Source organism: Podarcis muralis, chromosome 6, assembly GCF_964188315.1.
Source record: "Podarcis muralis chromosome 6, rPodMur119.hap1.1, whole genome shotgun sequence".
NCBI classification, from domain to species: domain Eukaryota; kingdom Metazoa; phylum Chordata; class Lepidosauria; order Squamata; family Lacertidae; genus Podarcis; species Podarcis muralis.
In genome coordinates this window covers 42272643-42290409 of record NC_135660.1, presented here as the reverse complement: position 1 = coordinate 42290409, position 17767 = coordinate 42272643, and the positions used below count along the sequence as shown (strand labels likewise).

General features: G+C 44.2%; 1 protein-coding gene across 1 annotated transcript in view; it reads right to left on the bottom strand.

The window, feature by feature from the left end:
• The window catches only part of SLIT1 (slit guidance ligand 1), a 119579-nt gene that overhangs the window by 80471 nt on the left and 21341 nt on the right, over positions 1 to 17767 (bottom strand). Inside the window, exons 2-4 of the mRNA XM_028730533.2 lie at positions 13945 to 14016; positions 13439 to 13510; positions 11753 to 11824 (exon numbers count right to left, since the gene is read on the bottom strand). Of these exons, the coding sequence (XP_028586366.2) occupies positions 11753 to 11824; positions 13439 to 13510; positions 13945 to 14016 (216 nt within the window). The remainder of the gene's footprint in view (positions 1 to 11752; positions 11825 to 13438; positions 13511 to 13944; positions 14017 to 17767) is intronic.

The following is a 17767-nucleotide window of genomic DNA, read 5'->3' as shown; positions in this document are numbered from 1 at the left end:
TAAAGTGGTACCTCAGGTTAAGAACAGTGTCAGATTAAGAATGGACCTCCGGAACGAATTAAGTTCTTAACCCGAGGTACCACTGTATTCATTTATCTCTAAGAGCTCACAAAGAACATAGCTATGATAACATGCTTATATATTATATTATTTATTATATCCTACTTTCTCCCTTAATTCAAAGTATCTTGGACCCAATGGGTTGTGTTGTTGTTGTTGTTGTTTAAAAAAAGGAAACTTGGTGTAGATCTGATTGCTCCGACAACACATAAAATGACTGACACCTGCTGCTTCCACAGATGGTCCTGATTTGCGGCACTACATGGAACACACTGCTGAGGGTCTGTTCCAAGTTTGGAAGATGTTCATTGCCTCATCAAACATACATATTTGCAACCAGGAGAGAAACTATGCATCTCCAGTGAGTAGTCAAAGCACTGAAGGGTGTGGGGGGACAGGACGGACATGTACTGCATCTATCCTAAGGCAATAAGTCAAAATCTGCAAATTAGGTCAGTTTGTATGCCACTGTAGAAAGCCCTAAACATGCATTGTCAAAATGCAAATAGCCTTTGTTGATAACTTCTTTCATAACCAGCAAGATACCGTCTCTTCATCTATTACCTCTTTATTGCCTAGAAGACATTTCATATGTGTGCTATGGAAACTGTATGCCAAAAGAGGATTTGTTATGAAAAGTGATGGAACTGGAGAATAATGGAAAGAGATTCTTAGACTGCTGCCTGAATGAAAGTTGGCAAGAGAACCATCACCATATATCCCATGCTGTTGTTTTTAGTTGAAAGCAGTTGTGGTATTTGGGGGGGGGGGGGATCAACAGATATAAGATACCTGCCTATTTTTTCCTGCAGAAATGAGGAGATGGGGTTCGAGGCAATCTGCCATTCAGGAACTGACCAGACCTGCTTAGCTTCAGAAAAGTGCCTATATTGTCATGTGTCCCCAATTCTACAATAAAACTATATCCTCTTAATGGAACTGGAGGTTCAGACATTTGGTATTCATAATACTGTTGAGCGGCTATAGGCTAAACCAATTGACATTTATAGGCTTAGTTAACCAGGTTTCCTATTTGCTTCCTTTAAAAGGAACTCATTTTGATCATGATAGTGACAAATTGTATGGATTCCAGAACAATAATCTTAGAAGTCACACAGCAGACTGGGTTTCTTTGTTTTTAAAGTAAAAGAATAAAAAGGAGCCACAGGCGGCTGCAATCTTCAGTGAAGATACAGCAAGGGGAGGGAATGCTTCACCCTTTGCCCTCCAGTCCTCATTCAAAGTTGCCTCTCCTGTGATGAAAAGAGGTATCTATGTCCTTTCCCCATAGGTGGCAAAGCTGCTGAGGAAGGGTGAATCTTGAGCAGAGGGAGAAAAGATTAAGCAGACCCCACCTTGCCAGTCCTTTGCTCGAACATGAAGTCTCCATGGTTGATATATCTATAGCTATATCCATTCTGTCTACCTATCTGAGAGAAAGTGACTGTTACGCAAGTCTGTGGTATAATGTCTAGTTTGATCCTTATTTGGAAGACTGTGAATGTGGACAGGAGTGCTGTGAGTGTCCACAGAGATGGAGGCACGGCATTGTCATTCACATGGTGTGGACGAAAACAGTAATGCTGCCTTGTATAGAGTAGCTGGATAAAACAGCTGTAGAGTCAAGAGAGCAGGGAGACAGACGATCATACTCTGTGGCCAGGCCGGCAAGGAATAACAAGCAACTTGTGTCTTGAAACCTACACAATTTTCTCTCCCTGTCACCACTTTTGCCTATCTTTCGGACATCACTGTGGGTCACCAACTATATGCATAGCAAGAAGGAGAGCGATGGAAATGTATTTGGCTGCATGATTGCCAAGGTCACCTTCCCGCCTTGGTAATTTTCCTTGATGGGAAACAAGATTCATTTTTAACAGCTCTTCATTTTCACAGTGACACTGCCCTCCTGCTAGTGTGAGACTGGGGAGAAGTGGGGGAGGCCTGGCCCTTTGTTCCTCCGTCCAGTGCTGACAGTTTAATTAAACCCCATTTGAGGCAGGGTCAGCAAGGTCAGGTGCTCTCCAGCAAAATATCAACTAAGCACCATTTTCAGGCACCAAGGCTACTTAATGAGATACTCTCCAGAGGACAAAGAGCATAGGTTTAAGGACACCTTTGGTAAATCACCACCTCTCAGCCTAACCTATCTCACAGGTTTCCTGCGGGGACAAAATACCGTAGACCTATATATGCCATCTTAAAGGGAATGAGGGACCTAAATCAAAACAACTACACCACACATAAACCATGAAGATAGTCAGTGATGCAACAGCAGTTAGGAAAGAGCAACTTCAGGAGAGGCAGCCATGATAGCCTGAGGCATGGAAAACGACAAGTCTTTATACTGCTATAGGACTCTCTAGCAGTGTCCACACAACAGTTTAAAGTGGATTTGATGCACCCCAAGTGTCCATATCTTTTGCATCATCCATACAACGTTGCTCTTATTCAAGTAGTAGTCCATACTCTCCCCACCCCATTTAATTTGGATTTTCCTAAGGAGAGAAATCCAACATAAAATTGCATGTTACCCAACTGTGAATGTATGGAAGCACATTGTGTGGGTAGGGTGTTTTCCGTCACCTATCATCACACCCCCTGTTGGTGAGTCACTCCTTTGTAGGCTGTTGGTGGGGCTGGTCAGGACACACACATAATTACTTTGTATTCTTTAACCCACTATTTTGTACCCATGATACCTGTGTGCATGCCCACAATGGACCTCAGCTTTCCAGAACTCAGAGAGGGTGGGTTACTGGTGGGGCCAGGTCAGGCTGAACATACACATGCATACAAAACAAAACAAAACAAAACAAAACAAAACAAAACAAAACAAAACAAAACAAAACAGTAACCCAGTATTTTGGGCAAGTCTGGTATGTTGGAAAACCTGTATCTCAAAAAAAAAAAAAAAAAAGGATAGATGAAAACACATAAACAAATGCCTTCATGCATGCCCACAATGGACCTCAGGTTTTCAGAACTTAGGGAGGGTAGGGAAATACTAATTGAGGGGAGGGAACGGCAACATTGGGTAAATACACCTCATCAAGCACAGTCCACTAGCGCTGATGGGAACAGAGTTCAATTCAAAGCATTCATGTCTATGGTAGATGAATGTACACAAAAGTTCACATGGAAAAATCTGTGCAACCCACATGGGCATTAGCACTCTGCTGTATGCACAGCCTTTGTTGTTCAGTTAAGATGAAATATACCTTGTAGAAAGAATGCCCAAAGAGACATGTCTATATCCAAATCCACACATGCAGACTGGTGAATTCTGAGTTCAAATGCAGGTTACTGGTCAACATTAGCAGGCACCCTTCCTTGGAGCTGATGACTTGAGTCCTGCCTCAGATCATTTCCCCCAAACACCATCTTCTCTCCACACTGTGCTTTTCCCACTGAAACTTTTCCTTTAATCTAAACATACCACTGTCTTGCCCATTAGCTGACACAGCCTGCTCCCCCACAGTGGTACAGCCTTATACAGGGTGAGTCCTTTAAAAGAGGCCCTGTGGATACAGAGTACACATGTTCCACGGGGCCTCTTTTAAAAGACTCACCCTGTATATGCCCCCTTGGAAGGAAGTCCCATTGAGTTCTGGTAAGTGGGTAGTTGACTGAAGTCTTAGTCCTTTTACACAAAGGTCCATGAGGTAGAGAGAGAGAAATTCCCCACTGCCACAACACGCCCTCTCAACCTGCCTACCTAGCCACAGCAAACAATCACAATTACAGGCCAAAGGCTTAGAGCAGACTTCAACTAATGGGAGCCACATACCTAGGACCAGTGCTTTTTTTCTTTAAAAATATGTTTAGGGGTACTCTCATTTTCCTACTCATATTGAATATCCTACTCATATTGAGGCCAAACTTAGATTCACAAAATGTTTAGGGGTATGTGTTCCCCTGCATCCCCCCAGAAAAAAGCATTTCCTAGGACTGATATTTTTTTAAAAAAAATGTCATTTGCAAAAGTGATCATTAGGATTACATTACAAATCTCAACAGGTTTTGAACTATCATGATTTCTCCTGTGAAATGTAATTTTGTATAGTTGCTAGGAATTCTTCATCTCCCATCAAAGAACACCCTGAAGGTTTCTTGAGGGAAACTGCTACAGCCAAACCAGCTTGTTTGTCACTTAATAATAGCCTTGAGAAACATTCATAACTGAAAAAGGGGGGCATCCTTTGTATTCAAAGAGACTGTGAGGAATAAAGGGCCATCCTCTAAAACGAGACTCGTAAAGGGCATGGGAGGACAGCTGGCTTGTAGGGTGACACCACTTCCAGCTGTGCGACCAAGATTTCCCATGCAAGGCATGGTAACCGCAGTTTAAGGCTGTCATTCCTGCTAGTGCTCAGAGTTGATTTAAATGCACCAGACTCGGTTTCACCCTAACCGAATTCATCATCGTCATGGTGGGAAAATACTATTTGTGTTATAGGAGAAAACAATAAACTGCAGAGGGCATTTTATGACTAGTACAGGATATTAAGGCTGGAATGATCCATAGGAGAGGAGAGAGGAGTAAACATCAGAGGAGAACTCCATACACAACTCACTGAAAGTCAGAACACAAGGAGTCACCCCAGGCTTTGAGTCTGGCAGCACATTGGGGTCAGTATTATCCTCCTCATATTATAAATGTGAGTTGGGGGACAGTAGTGTTTCAAACTTGGAATATTGTAGTGGCCTGCTTAACATCACCCAATATATTCATAGTTGGGTTGTGTGCTAAACTAATGAATTTCTGGGCTCACTGCTCATTTTCTTTACCACGGTCCATGAAGGACGTTGCTTTTCTCCCTGCCCAGCTCTAATATGTTGGACAGCTTGTCCTTATGACCGTCCCAATTCCAAGGGCAATTTCCACACCAACAGCAAATACTTGCAGAAACATTCAATTAAAGGCATGGATACTCTCCATGTAGTCAGGAGAAGTCAATAGAGAAGTTCCAAGCACTATACATAGTTTTTCTCTGTAAAAGAAGAACACAAAGCTTAAAATGTGACAAGGAACTAAAGGTGATGTGGGAAATGGTCAGAAATTGTGAAGAGCCAGATCTTCTAAGACTAGGACCCCTCCCCTACCATCCACTCCCCCTTGCCTCTGTCTAGCTGTTTTACCTCTTGGCCAACAAAGGAAGGAAATATGAGGAAGTCTCCTAAACATTCCTCCCTCTCACATCCATCTTCTGTTGATGAGATTTGGGTTTACAAGGATGGCATTAAAGACAGAGCCGATTAAGGGAGGGGGCAGAATTCTGCTCTACAATAATTATTTTAATTGTTTTATTTCTAATGTAAAAGCCAGAGGTGACCTTGATGCAGCGTTAGTTCCAGCCAGCATATACTTGTGTGCCATTTCCACACACATCTATGACCCAAGACCTATAGCAATGTCTGTAACTTAATTTTAAAGAGGTACCATTACCAGACTGTGGGCATGCTGTCGCACAGCTTATGCATTTGGTTTCTCTGACTGGTTCAGCCTATGTCCTGAAAGTTGGGAGACGAGGTGTGATAGTTGTGGGGAAGCTACTCTGTGACCAGCCAGTGAACTGGGCAGTGTTTCTCCACAGGCCACTGCCTACAGCATCCCTGGCATCCTTCTTTCCAAAGTGACTCACTCAATTTCAGTTACTGAACTTAAATATCCCACAGCACCTAAGACACGGGGCCCAGCTAAATATACATCAGCTAATGCACTGGTGTTGCCACCAGGCCTGAAATGCCCAAAGGCAAATAATGCACCACACATGAAGACACACATACTCAAAGCCTTTTCTACATTTGAACATAAAAGGTAAAGGTACCCCTGCCCGTACGGGCCAGTCTTAACAGACTCTAGGGTTGTGCGCCCATCTCACTCAAGAGGCCGGGGGCCAGCGCTGTCCAGAGACACTTCCAGGTCATGTGGCCAGCATGACATCGCTGCTCTGGCAAGCCAGAGCCGCACACGGAAACGCCGTTTACCTTCCCGCTAGTAAGCGGTCCCTATTTATCTACTTGCACCCGGGGGTGCTTTCGAACTGCTAGGTTGGCAGGCGCTGGGACCGAGCAGCGGGAGCGCACCCCGCCGCGGGGATTCGAACCGCCGACCTTTCGATCAGCAAGCCCTAGGCGCTGAGGCTTTTACCCACAGCGCCACCCGTGTCCCTTACATTTGAACATATATCATCATTAATCTCTCAAGACTGGATATTTTTCCATCTGCGGTACTTGAGGGTTGATTCCAAAAGATCCCACCTGAGAAACGTCTTTGCCCCTGTGGAGATCGTAGCACCAAAACAGCGGCAGACGTCCTCCTGTCTTGTACTCTCTACAAAGACCTGAGGAACGAGATCATCACTCCACTCGTATAAGCCATCCCAGGGCGCTCAACCACAATGTCCTTTCTTCTATCAGATCAAAATGAGCAGATAACAGCAAAGGTTGTTAGGTTCATAGCAAGGGCAATCAGAATAAGGGCCACTAACTGACAGCTGATTTAGTACTTTAAATTGTGCTCTTATATCAAATTTCCTTTTCTGCATATACTGCAATGTTTTACTGTTGCTATGGCCATTGGCTAATGTGAATAAAGTTTTATCTTACCTATCATTAATCTCATTTGGGGATCTAGTTATATTAATGTTTAAAGCAAGACTGACGACTTAATGTTTTTTGCAAATGTGAGCTAATGGTGTTGGTTTTTCTTTTTCTATTTGCATTTTTTAAAAGAGAGAGAGGGACATAATTACAAGTCTGTTCTATGACATCCTTAATATCTGAGACTGAAGCATACACAAGGATGTCCTAATTTTTTTAACAACTTGCCTCAGATCGGTAAGATTTTGTATTCCAGAGATACCTTAAACACAACAAATACGGAAGAAATACAACAACCAAGGGAGTCCTTCCAGGAGAGGGAGCATCGTGGCCGAATGAACAAAGGTTCTCAAAGAGCTATGAATACCCAAAACACCTAAAGAAAAGTACCCATATTTCTGAAAGACACACTTCTGGCAGCCTCAGTTCTTGTACACCACTTCCTAGTGTGATCTGTGTGTCTTTTTGGAAAATGATCAGACTGTGAAATATGAATGTTGAGTTCTACAGTTGTTCCATGGCAGTAAACGTTACAAAGTCCTCCAATACTGAATTTGAGTGGCCCTGTGCCAATGACTATGAAAGGATAATGCTTCTTCCTACAAACAAATCAAAGGTTACAGCGCACCCAAGGGAAACTTAGGTATGTGGAAGCTCATGATACCTAACCTTCCCCCCCCCAAACAGGGACAACCCCCCCAAAAAAAATTGTATATGCAATTCTCAGCTTATTTGACCACTTGCCTTCCTTCATTCTAGACCAAGGGCTTATGCGTGCACATCATTTTTTTAAAACTCAGAACCAGGCAGACATAGCTGGCCCAGCCCAACAATAAGGGAGGGAATCCTCTACCTCCCCCATCAGCATTTCCTTGACACAGGGCACTATAGCCACAATCTCTTCCATTTCATCCCAAGTTTTTCAGAGCTTTGTAAATTAATACAAGAACATTGAACTTGGCTAGGTAGCAGATGGGCAGCTTCTGCAGAGATTTTAACAACAGTGTAACATGTTGTCACCTATCTGCCCCATCAGCAGTTTAGCCACCATAGATGAGGCCCAAGGGTAGCCCCACGTATTGTAGTAATTCAGACTTGAGGTTACCAACATATGAACTACAGAAGTCGGCTGTCCCTGACCAGGAATGGCCATAGCTGGTGAACCAGATGAAGCTGGTAGAAGAGGACACTTGAGCCTCTAGGAATAAAGATACATCCAGGGGTACCAAAAGAGTCTCCATCTTCTCAGGATTCAAACACAATTCATTAGCCCTCCTGCAGGTCCACCACTGCATCCAGACACTGGCCCAGAGCTTGCACAGCCTCATATCTGATTCAGATGTCACCAAGAAATAGGGTTGTGTGCCATTGCCTTTCTCTGAAATGCCTTATCATATAATATAATATAATATAATATAATGAAATAATATAAATATTGTGTGTATCTGCTGCATCTAACAGAAGGTTGAAAATTAATCACATCCAGGCCAGATCAGGTAGGGAAGAAGTAGCTTTGCACTGCAGGGCTTAATCCATCCAGAACTTCATAGTTAGCTTGACACCCTGGTTTTATGTGTGGGTTTGTGAGCGTGCACTTGTGTGCATATATGCTCTGGAGCCCCTCATGCAAACTCACAAATGTCTACATTTTTATTTATGGAAATTTGCATCCACCTAAGCCATTCTCAGAGTAGATCCACTGAAATCAATGCGCTTGCCTTTGTCAAGGACAATGATTTCAATGGGTCTGTTCTGAGTATGACTTGGGGATACATCGTTCTGGGAGGGGGTGATACACAGTTGTGGGGGCACACTGTCCAACAACAGTGAATAACTGTTTAACAGCTTGAAGAAGCAAAGTCGACAGTCAATGGCAATGAGCTAGATCAAGCCATCAGCTGCCATGGCAACGGCTGCCTCAGAAACCATGCCTTTTAGGCGGCTTGGCACAGGCCTATCCCCTCTCTTGTCCTTTTATAATCACATATAAAACAGAGGGAACCATCTCCTTGGTACTTCCTTTCACACTCATTCCTAAGGTCTTGCATCTGGATGAGAAGCATGTCCCGGAGAGCAGTGGGAAATATCTGCACATGCCTCCTGTCCTTGTTCTTGGGATTGGAGCCCCAAACAAACCAGGCCAAGCTGACATTCCTCAGGAATCAACCTGGCACTCCTTAAAATGTTGGGAGAGGGAAGGGGAGCAAACACTTATTCTCTGAAACCTCTTCTTCCCTTACATACATGGCTGTGCTCTTTTTCTAGTCACAGAATGCCACCTGGCTGAGGATACTGTGCTATGATCATGTGGGCTTCTTCAACTGGGCTTTTTACCTCTTCCCAATATAATTCCAGGCACTCTGCAGAGTCTGGTTTGCATGGGTAAAAATGCAATGACAACATTACTGTGTTAAGTCTAATGGCTTGTCTTCCTTAGCTCTGACAGGGGTCCATTTCAGACACTTGATCGGAAGAATATGGCTTTAGACATCTGTACCCTGCCACATATTCATAGCCTCCAGCAAGGAACAATGTAAGTAAGCATTTGAAGCTAATACATGTTGATTTTCTGATCTTCATGAGTTTTTAATCTCTCTAAGACCCATATGTCATTAGAAAGGCCATTCGTAAGTGAAGGATACAAAATGAAGATAAAAATTAACTACTCTCTGATGCACTGCAGCCCATCCCTTCCCCTTATAACTCAGGTAGACAAAATGGCGCCTTCTCAATGTTATCATACTCCAACTTCCACCAGCCCCAGCCAGTGTAGCCAATAGTCAGGAATGATGGGAGCTGTAGGTCAGAAATATCTGCAAGGCTTCACATTGGCTACCTCTGACACAGGAAGGACCCTCATTCTCTGTGTGGGTAAGGAGAATGTATAACAGCATATAATTTTTACCAGAACACTTGTGATGATTTAAAATCTTTTAATTCTGGTTGTATGAACTTCTGTTCTTAAATGAGATCTGAAAGTCCTTCCACCAGCCTCTAGAAAGTGGTCTTTAAAAATCAGGCAAGCCTGGATAAGTGAAGATGGGGAAGGGAAATAAGACAGGAAAAATGAAATGACTCATGGTTATCTGCCAAACTCTACAAAAGCTAAAAAACAAAAAGTATTCCAAGCCAAAAACTCAGCTTAAGTAATTCATTTGTTTCTACTAGTAGTTCTCCTATTGCAAGCTGCCATCTCTGCTAATGCTTCTACCTTCTGTGTTTGTGCCCACACACAAATACACACACACACACACACACACACACACACACACACTAACAATGCAAGTGGCTTTTTCTGACTCAAAAGCTTTGCCAGAAGCCCTTTTTGAATCCCTCCAACATGTGATAATGAGCCTTGGCAGGTGCCCACCCCCTATGATTTTGATAATGTTTTGTTAGCAGCTGCCGGTGCACAGAGAAGAAAACATGTTATGCAAGTCATTGTTACTTTTGTATTTATAGAAGCCATAAAGAAATACATAATTATAAACACGTTTTATGGGCAACTGCATATTTCAAGTTATTAGCACGAGCTTTTAAGGAGGCAGGTCTACAAAGGAAATGTTATTTTATACTTCCTTTTATTAATTATTTTACATGAACATTTTATCGTTAATCTTTTTTTTAAAAAGACACAGTTGTTCATTTTCTGTCTTTCCTAGCTCTTGGTAATTAGCAAGGGAGGATAGAAGTGATTATATATTGTCTGTTCAACTAGGGAGACAAAATGTTTAGATTCACAATCAACTCAGCAATCCAAAAATCTAAAGAGCCCTCTTGCATCACTCATCACAGCCCTTTTTTGTGGGGTATACAGGTGTATACAGACACAAATGGATGCTTAATGGTACCTATGCAATTTGGGGCGTAGAAACCTCTGACTTCTGCATGTCTGGAATGAAGCCCACTGTATACAAAGGGAACAGTCACATCTGCTTGCCCACCCACTTTTTGCCTCTGGCCCTGTCCAGCACCAGCAAGCAGCCGCTTTTGAACATGGCGCTCAAGCTGAAAAATATCCCCCACCTCTGTTTTACAGGAAAGCTTTCCAGATAAAAGATCAATGATCAGCTTCCATATCTCTGCTGCTATTCTATGTAGGCATTCAGCAGGATTCAGTCCACCTAAAATCTGCAGTTCATGGTGGATTGTGGTCATCTGTGTGCAACACATGACCTTTGAAATGCCCAGTACACATAATGTTCTCAGCTTCCAAGTGATATGTATGAAGATCTTAAGAACCCACTGGTCTTTCCATACCCAGGTGGCAATAATACCAGGCTGTGTACACACAACATTTTATTCTAGAATCAATGGAGACTGAGTACTTGTTTCTTCTATGTAGTTCGCATGCAATCTAGAGCTGTTGCGTATTCCGCCTTCCTTGAAAAACATTGGTTGAGAAGTTGGTTTAATTCGGGCGGGGGGGCGGGACCTCATTCCAGATTGTTTCCATTTGAAATGCAGTGTGTCCATTTGAAGAGAAATGTAAGCAGACCCATGAATAGGGGAATGTATCAACACCTGCCCAATGACACTGTGGGTGGGTGTATACCAAGGCTGCAGTCACCACTTCCTACTTAATTTACCTGGGGCATGTGCAGGAAGGAAAAGGCATAGATAACCTAATCAAGGTGAGAGTTTTCAAATGTGTATCAAGTAACCACACACCTCTTGAGAATGGCAGGATCTAGAATCAAAGACTGAAAGCAGCATGTTGATGATGAGGATCAATGATTCTGGACTGAGAAAAACTACATTTTTTTGTGTTCTACGAACAGGTTAGGGTGCATGCAGCCTCAATTTGTACCATGCCTTAAAACTCTTGTGAACTGGATCTCAAAATATGGCAGTTGTGGACTGGACAAAGGTGATCCGTTTCTCATTCTACACATTCAGGGCACACCACAGATCCACACCTTGTTGTTCTGGTAGCTCCATCAGCCAATTCCAGCAATTGGTGCACCACACCCAAAACCGTTTTCTTGCTGCTTTCCCATTCAAGATTTGCAGCACTCCCTCAACAGCATTCTTCAAAAAGGCAGAAAAAACAAAAGCAATATGCAAGATGTTTCCAGGTACTTACAGCCGAGACAATGCTTGGTTATTCTGGAATAGGAGCTCTGGCAAAGTGTGCAGCTGGTTCCGATTCAGACGTCTAGGAAAACAGAGGGGAAGTTTCATAAGCATTCACAGACTCCCATCATCCCTGATCACTGGTCATGGTAGCCTGGGTTGATGGGAGTTGGGAGTCCACAGGTTCTGCACCTTACTATATGTCCTACAACAATAGCAGCTAGGCTTAAACGTCACTTGGTATTGTTGCTGCCACTTTGTGACCCAATGATCTCACAGCTTAACTAGAATACCTCCCTAAAACCTTGACCGATATTTTTCAGCCAACTATTCCATTTGCTTCAGCACACCCTTACAGATTAAGAACATAAAAAATACTTGTGATAAAAGGTACAAGTGTGTATTTTCAAGAGAAAAGAGGGGCACAAATCCTGTCAAAGGTACATAGGAATGTACAGGTAAACTATACAGATGTGTCAAAATAAAAATAAAAATGTCCAGTAGCACCTTAGAGACCAACTAAGTTTGTTCTGGTATAAGCTTTTGTGTGCATGCACACTTCTTCAGATGCACACGAAAGCTTATACCCAGAACAAACTTAGTTGGTCTCTAAGGTGCTACTGAACTTTTTTTAAAAAAATTCAACTGCGTCAGACCAACACGGCTACCTAACGGTATACAGATGTGTGCAGTTTTAGAGGGGGTTTTAAAATTCAGATTGCTAACTACATGTGTTTTAAAATATAATTTAGAATTGTTTTTAAGGAAGGGGGAGAATAAAGAATCTGAATGGGCAACTGATACAAAGGTAGTATAGGACCAAGTATCAAGACACAACTAGGTAGTGGTCCAATTGTGGTGTTTGCAGATTTGTACAGGACATGGATAATGGTCAGAGAGTGGCCACAGATTAATGAAAAGGCAATGCAGCCTAAACTTCCAATAATAAATTACCCATGATGCTTTATGGATGAAGACTGGGGTCTCTGTATGATAACTCTATACTGATGAAAGTCCGTTTAGCCTGGCATTTGCCTATTAAAGGGATAGCATGTGCTGCACAATGCTAGGCATGCCAGTCTCATCCAGGACTGCATTGGAACAACCCTTTCCCCTCCTGGCAGTGGCAGGACAAGGGAAGGATATATTCAGAGACAATAGAAGCACGTTTCGCAGGTGACAATTTACAGCTGTTGTGTGGAAAAGAGGCAGACACAGCTTGGGTTGATTTGAACACTGCCCCTCGTTGAACGCACACTGCTGAGAATTATTTTAGATCTGAAAGAAATGGTGAACAGACTGGGAAGCATCTGGGTGTAAATGCCAGCCAGGCTGTTCAGGGCTGGGTGTAAAAACACTTAGTGTTCACACCATCTGCCTGTGTCAGCAGGAGGGTGGGGGTGGAGAAGCACTGGTTCTTGGTGTAGGTACTGGAGCTGACTGCGTTTGAGCTGTTCTTTCCACCCCTGGCCCAGTCCCACCTCTGAACTTCCTAGGACCAAGAATCCCACCAAGTGCATGATCCTAGGCCTGTGAATGGCCTGCATGGAGGGGAGAGAGAAAACAGGGTTTCTGCTGGGAAATCTCTACACGCCCCCCCACCCCACCGCATGCCACACACACATCTTTTCCCTCTGTGTGTATACTTCCCCCACCCCCAGCTTCTGTAGTTTGATCAGTTCCCTGAGACACTCACAGTCGCTCCAGCTCTTTCATGTCGTCGAACACCCCTCGCTCCACCACGCTGATCTGGTTTTCCATCAGCTGCCTGAAAAAGGAATAAGAGCATCAGAGCTGGGATAGCAGAAGGGAAAAACAAGAGGAAGAGGACAAAGGGAGCCCAGCATCCTAGCAGATGGGAGTTCCTCTTTGTTGGACTGACTGTGCACAGGATAGAGAAGGGTGTGTGAGTGTTTGTTGAAGGCAAGTTACTGTACAAAGGCATAAATTTGCCCCCTTTGCTCCTGGCCCTGCCCACTACTACTGGCATGTGGCCCTCAGAAGGTTGCCCAGAAAGAAATGCAGTCCTTGGGATGGAAAAGGTCCCCCACCTCTGAATTAAAGGGAACACATGCACACACACACATACACACACACACACACACACACACACACAAAACAGCCCCACTTGGCTTCAGTAATAACAGGGGTGGAGACATGAGGATAATATCACTTTGGAGGCAGCAGGGAGAGGCCACTCACAGAACTCGCAGCTGCTTCAGCCCAGCAAAGTCATTTTTGTGGATGCGGGTGATGTTGTTCCCATTCAGCTCCCTGTGAAGTGAAGGACAGACACACTATTAAGTTAGGAAGTAGACACATGGTGCTAGGCTTCAGCCAGGACCAGTTAAAACACATTCAGCTGCCCGAGGCAGAGGCCAAAATGGCGCCTGCCCACTGCCATGCCATGTAGAGGCTACGACTGGACTAGCAGTAGAATCTTATTCCAAGACTCGTGATGGGACAGTATGCTCAAATGCACCTGAGGCAGCAACCTAGCTTAGGGGCTGCAGGGCAGGTTATGTGCGCAACGCGGAGCTCTCTCCTCCGCTCAGCACCACTACCTGAGCCAGCCACCGCACTTTACCTAATGGTAGGACCAGCCCAGTGCCAGATCCGTAGTCCCTAACGCAAGAGTGCTAGCCTCATATGTACTATTTCCACACAAGCAAAACAGAGTTCACCTGTCCTGGACACCTTACTATGCTTTCCACATAGTTAGCACCATATTTCACAAGAGTTCATCTATTGAGCAACAGGGGGTTGTGAGCCTTTTGCTTGCACACGCACATACAGGTACGCATAGACAGGCAGGACCCATTTTATTCTTCTGACTGTAAATTATTTTAACTAATTTTAATCCTGTATGTTATAGCGCTGTAACCCATGCTGGAATCTTGTGGTGAAGGGCAGGTAAGAAGTGAAATGAATGGAATAAAAAACAAAATAGCAGCTTTTTCACAAACTGGAGATGGGTCTGAATTCTGACATTTCAACAGCATCTCTTTTCCCTGCCTGCTTCACTGCAGAAAACATGGGGGCGGGGCGGGGGAGAGATATATTCCTCCTCAGTCCTTTGCCTCTTCACTGGTATGAAAAACTAGCTCCATGGCCGCCAGTTGTAGTGCATTGATGCCCCTCTCTGACCTTCAGGTCTCTGTGCTACAGTTATTCAGTTTCAAGTTTCGTTCTACAATTACTGAGGATGAGAAACAAACTACTCCCCCCTTTCCTCCCCCCTTTTTTAATTGAGCCCCCAAAACAGAACCAAAAGTAGCCAGTGGGAGGACTGGTAAGGTTCACCGACAGAAGAGAGGAAAGGAAAAACCTGACTGGTTTGAGCAGGAGTGTAAACCAGAGCCTGGATAGACCAGAAAGAGATTTTAGATGGGATCTGGGATATACAAAGAGTCTGTGTTGAGACAGTGTTAAATATGTGAAACTTTAGGTACGTAATGTAGAGTGTGGAAGTGATGGCTATATGGTATGTATTTAAGGTTCTGGGTGTTCAAATATATCTTTTCTAGCCCAATGTGGTGGCAAAGGAGACTGACACACAGGGAACCACTAAATACTTGCCATGGCTGGAGGAAGAGCTTTTGTGTGCAATGCCAACTCTCTGTCCTTCCAACTGTGATGAATGTGGAGTTTTGGATGCGTCAGAGCAAACATACACAGCACCAGCTTTTCTTCCCACTCTCAGCTTCAACCCACTGCCTACTGATAGGAGGGTCCTGGGACAATTTCTTTGCAATTCCACCCCAGCCAGACTGTTCCACAAACAGATAATTTGTATGCTTGGCTTGCGTAGGGTCAAGACTATGGATATGGCTTCGCCCATGAAACAAGCAAGCATCATCCCTCGGAGAGAACTCATTGTCCAGCTGAAACGGCAGCTAATTGCATCCATTCGATCACAAAGATTGCTGGCCTCCTTTCATTATGAGACTGCTTGGTGCGGGTGGAACAGGGAAGCACGTTTCCAAGACACCAGGAAGGACCACCCTGAATGGATGGGGTGAACAAGCATTGCTCCCTGCCCTTTTGTGTCAGGCTGAAACCTACACTCATTCCTGCTGCAATTATGCAAGCTACAATGACAAACATGCATGGCATAATAAGAACCTGAGGCAGCTAAAAGGCTAATCGCATACCCACCAATACATAGTGGCTCCAATCCAGGACACCATCTTCCAGGAGTGCACTTCTGAGCAAGTCACATGACCCACATGACATCACCCCCCCCAAAAAAAACACTTTTTCCAGGCACAACACCCAAAAATGGGGTGCCATGCAAAAGCGCTGCCCCAAAAAGCGCCTTTTCAGGGCGAGAGTGTGGCCTGAAATTGTGCAAAATCGTGCCGGCCAAAATGGCTGCCGTCCTCTCATGAGAAAATATGGGCTGTCCCGTTTTTTTCCAGGACAGTTGATGGGAATGTAATTGCTCAGCAACCTGAATGATTTGGAGCTCGGTCTTCTCCACAGAAATAGAGAGCAAGATGCAAAAACTTGCATTTTGCAACCATCTTTCCTTTCATCTTTCCTGAAATAGGGAGCAGCTAAAGGTAAAGGTATCCAAAACAGGGATATTAAACGTGGTGCCTTCCAGATGTTTTTAGACTACAATTCCCACCTTCCATAGCCAGCATGGCCAGTGATCGGGGCTGATGGGAGTTGTAGTCCATCAACATCTGGGAAACACCCCCGTTAGCTACCCCTGCTCCAAGAGGGGAAAGACTTCTGTTCCTTTAAGAGTTCTGAGGAAAACGTAAGTCCGACAGGTGCAACTTCTCCCATCATTGGCAGGGAAAACTACACCTACTGAATTGTTGCCTCTTGCTTTTAATGGGGAAGAACTCCCAGTTCTTTTAGGGATATTGTCAATCTAGCTAAGGATGAAAACATACAAGTTGAATGTAGATCACCAAAGGAAAGAACAGCCTACGGTTTTTAAGGCCATGTTAAAAATCTAGCTAGCCGTCGCCCCCCCCCCCCCCCAACATTTATAAGGCAGGGGAAACTGCCAAGGTAATCTTGTCCTCAAGCGCACAGGATCATAATAACAGTGTTTTGCTGCTTGCTGGCATGTTGTGAAGAGAAATTTAAACCGTGCCAATAAGAGGCTCAGAACCTCCAGAGACAGGGAAATCGAAAAGGCCATTCAAGAGAACATCACAGCAGTCAAGACAACTGCCAGAAAGAGAGAGAGAGAGAGTTTGCTGCAGCTGTTGAAACTGTTCTAATGTTTATGCGCCTCAGTGGGTGCCTCGACGCACAGCCCTATGCTCAATCACATATGGAAGGAGGAAGAGCAGTTAGAAATCAGGGTCATGTGTTCAAGGGCTTTCTGGGGTAAACCAGCCACTCCAAACAAAATGACTTCATCAGGAAATTACCATTTATATTGCTTGTGGTGTCTAGGGGCCATCTAGGAGATGTGCCTATTGTCTTGGGTGCCACATGTGAACTCAGCTGCAGGTGTGCAGGCAGAAGCATAGTCATGTACACACACACAAATGCCAGAGTAGATCATAAGCCGCAACGTTAAGAAATTTACATTTTCAATTACAAAAGCACAACCTTTTGGCTCTGGGCTCCCAGCTCAGGGCAGCCTAGAAGGGAATCAAGTGCTTCCTATTATAGCTGAATCTTTTTGTTTTACCCCCTCAGTGCAGGCTACCCCCACCCCTCTGCTCCAGTTTCCTATCTCAATGTGACTATTAAGTTACTGGTGTCAGAGTGCATGTCTCTGAAAAGCACCTGATTGTCAATTCAGTAAGGATGCCAAGTGAATGCAGCGTAACTCCTTAGTTTTAGCATGCTAAGGGGGAAGCATCCCACCCTACAGCTCAAAAGGGAAAGGGGATTGTATTCAATCTCACGCTAAAGCACTCTGTCACTAGAAGCATTTCTGACCCTCCAGAGCAGATTTGGGGATGGCATAGGGATGCAGGGTCCAATTGCACTCGCATCATTGTGCTGGCTTTCACTAATGAAACAATCTGGCTTAATACAGCCCTGGATG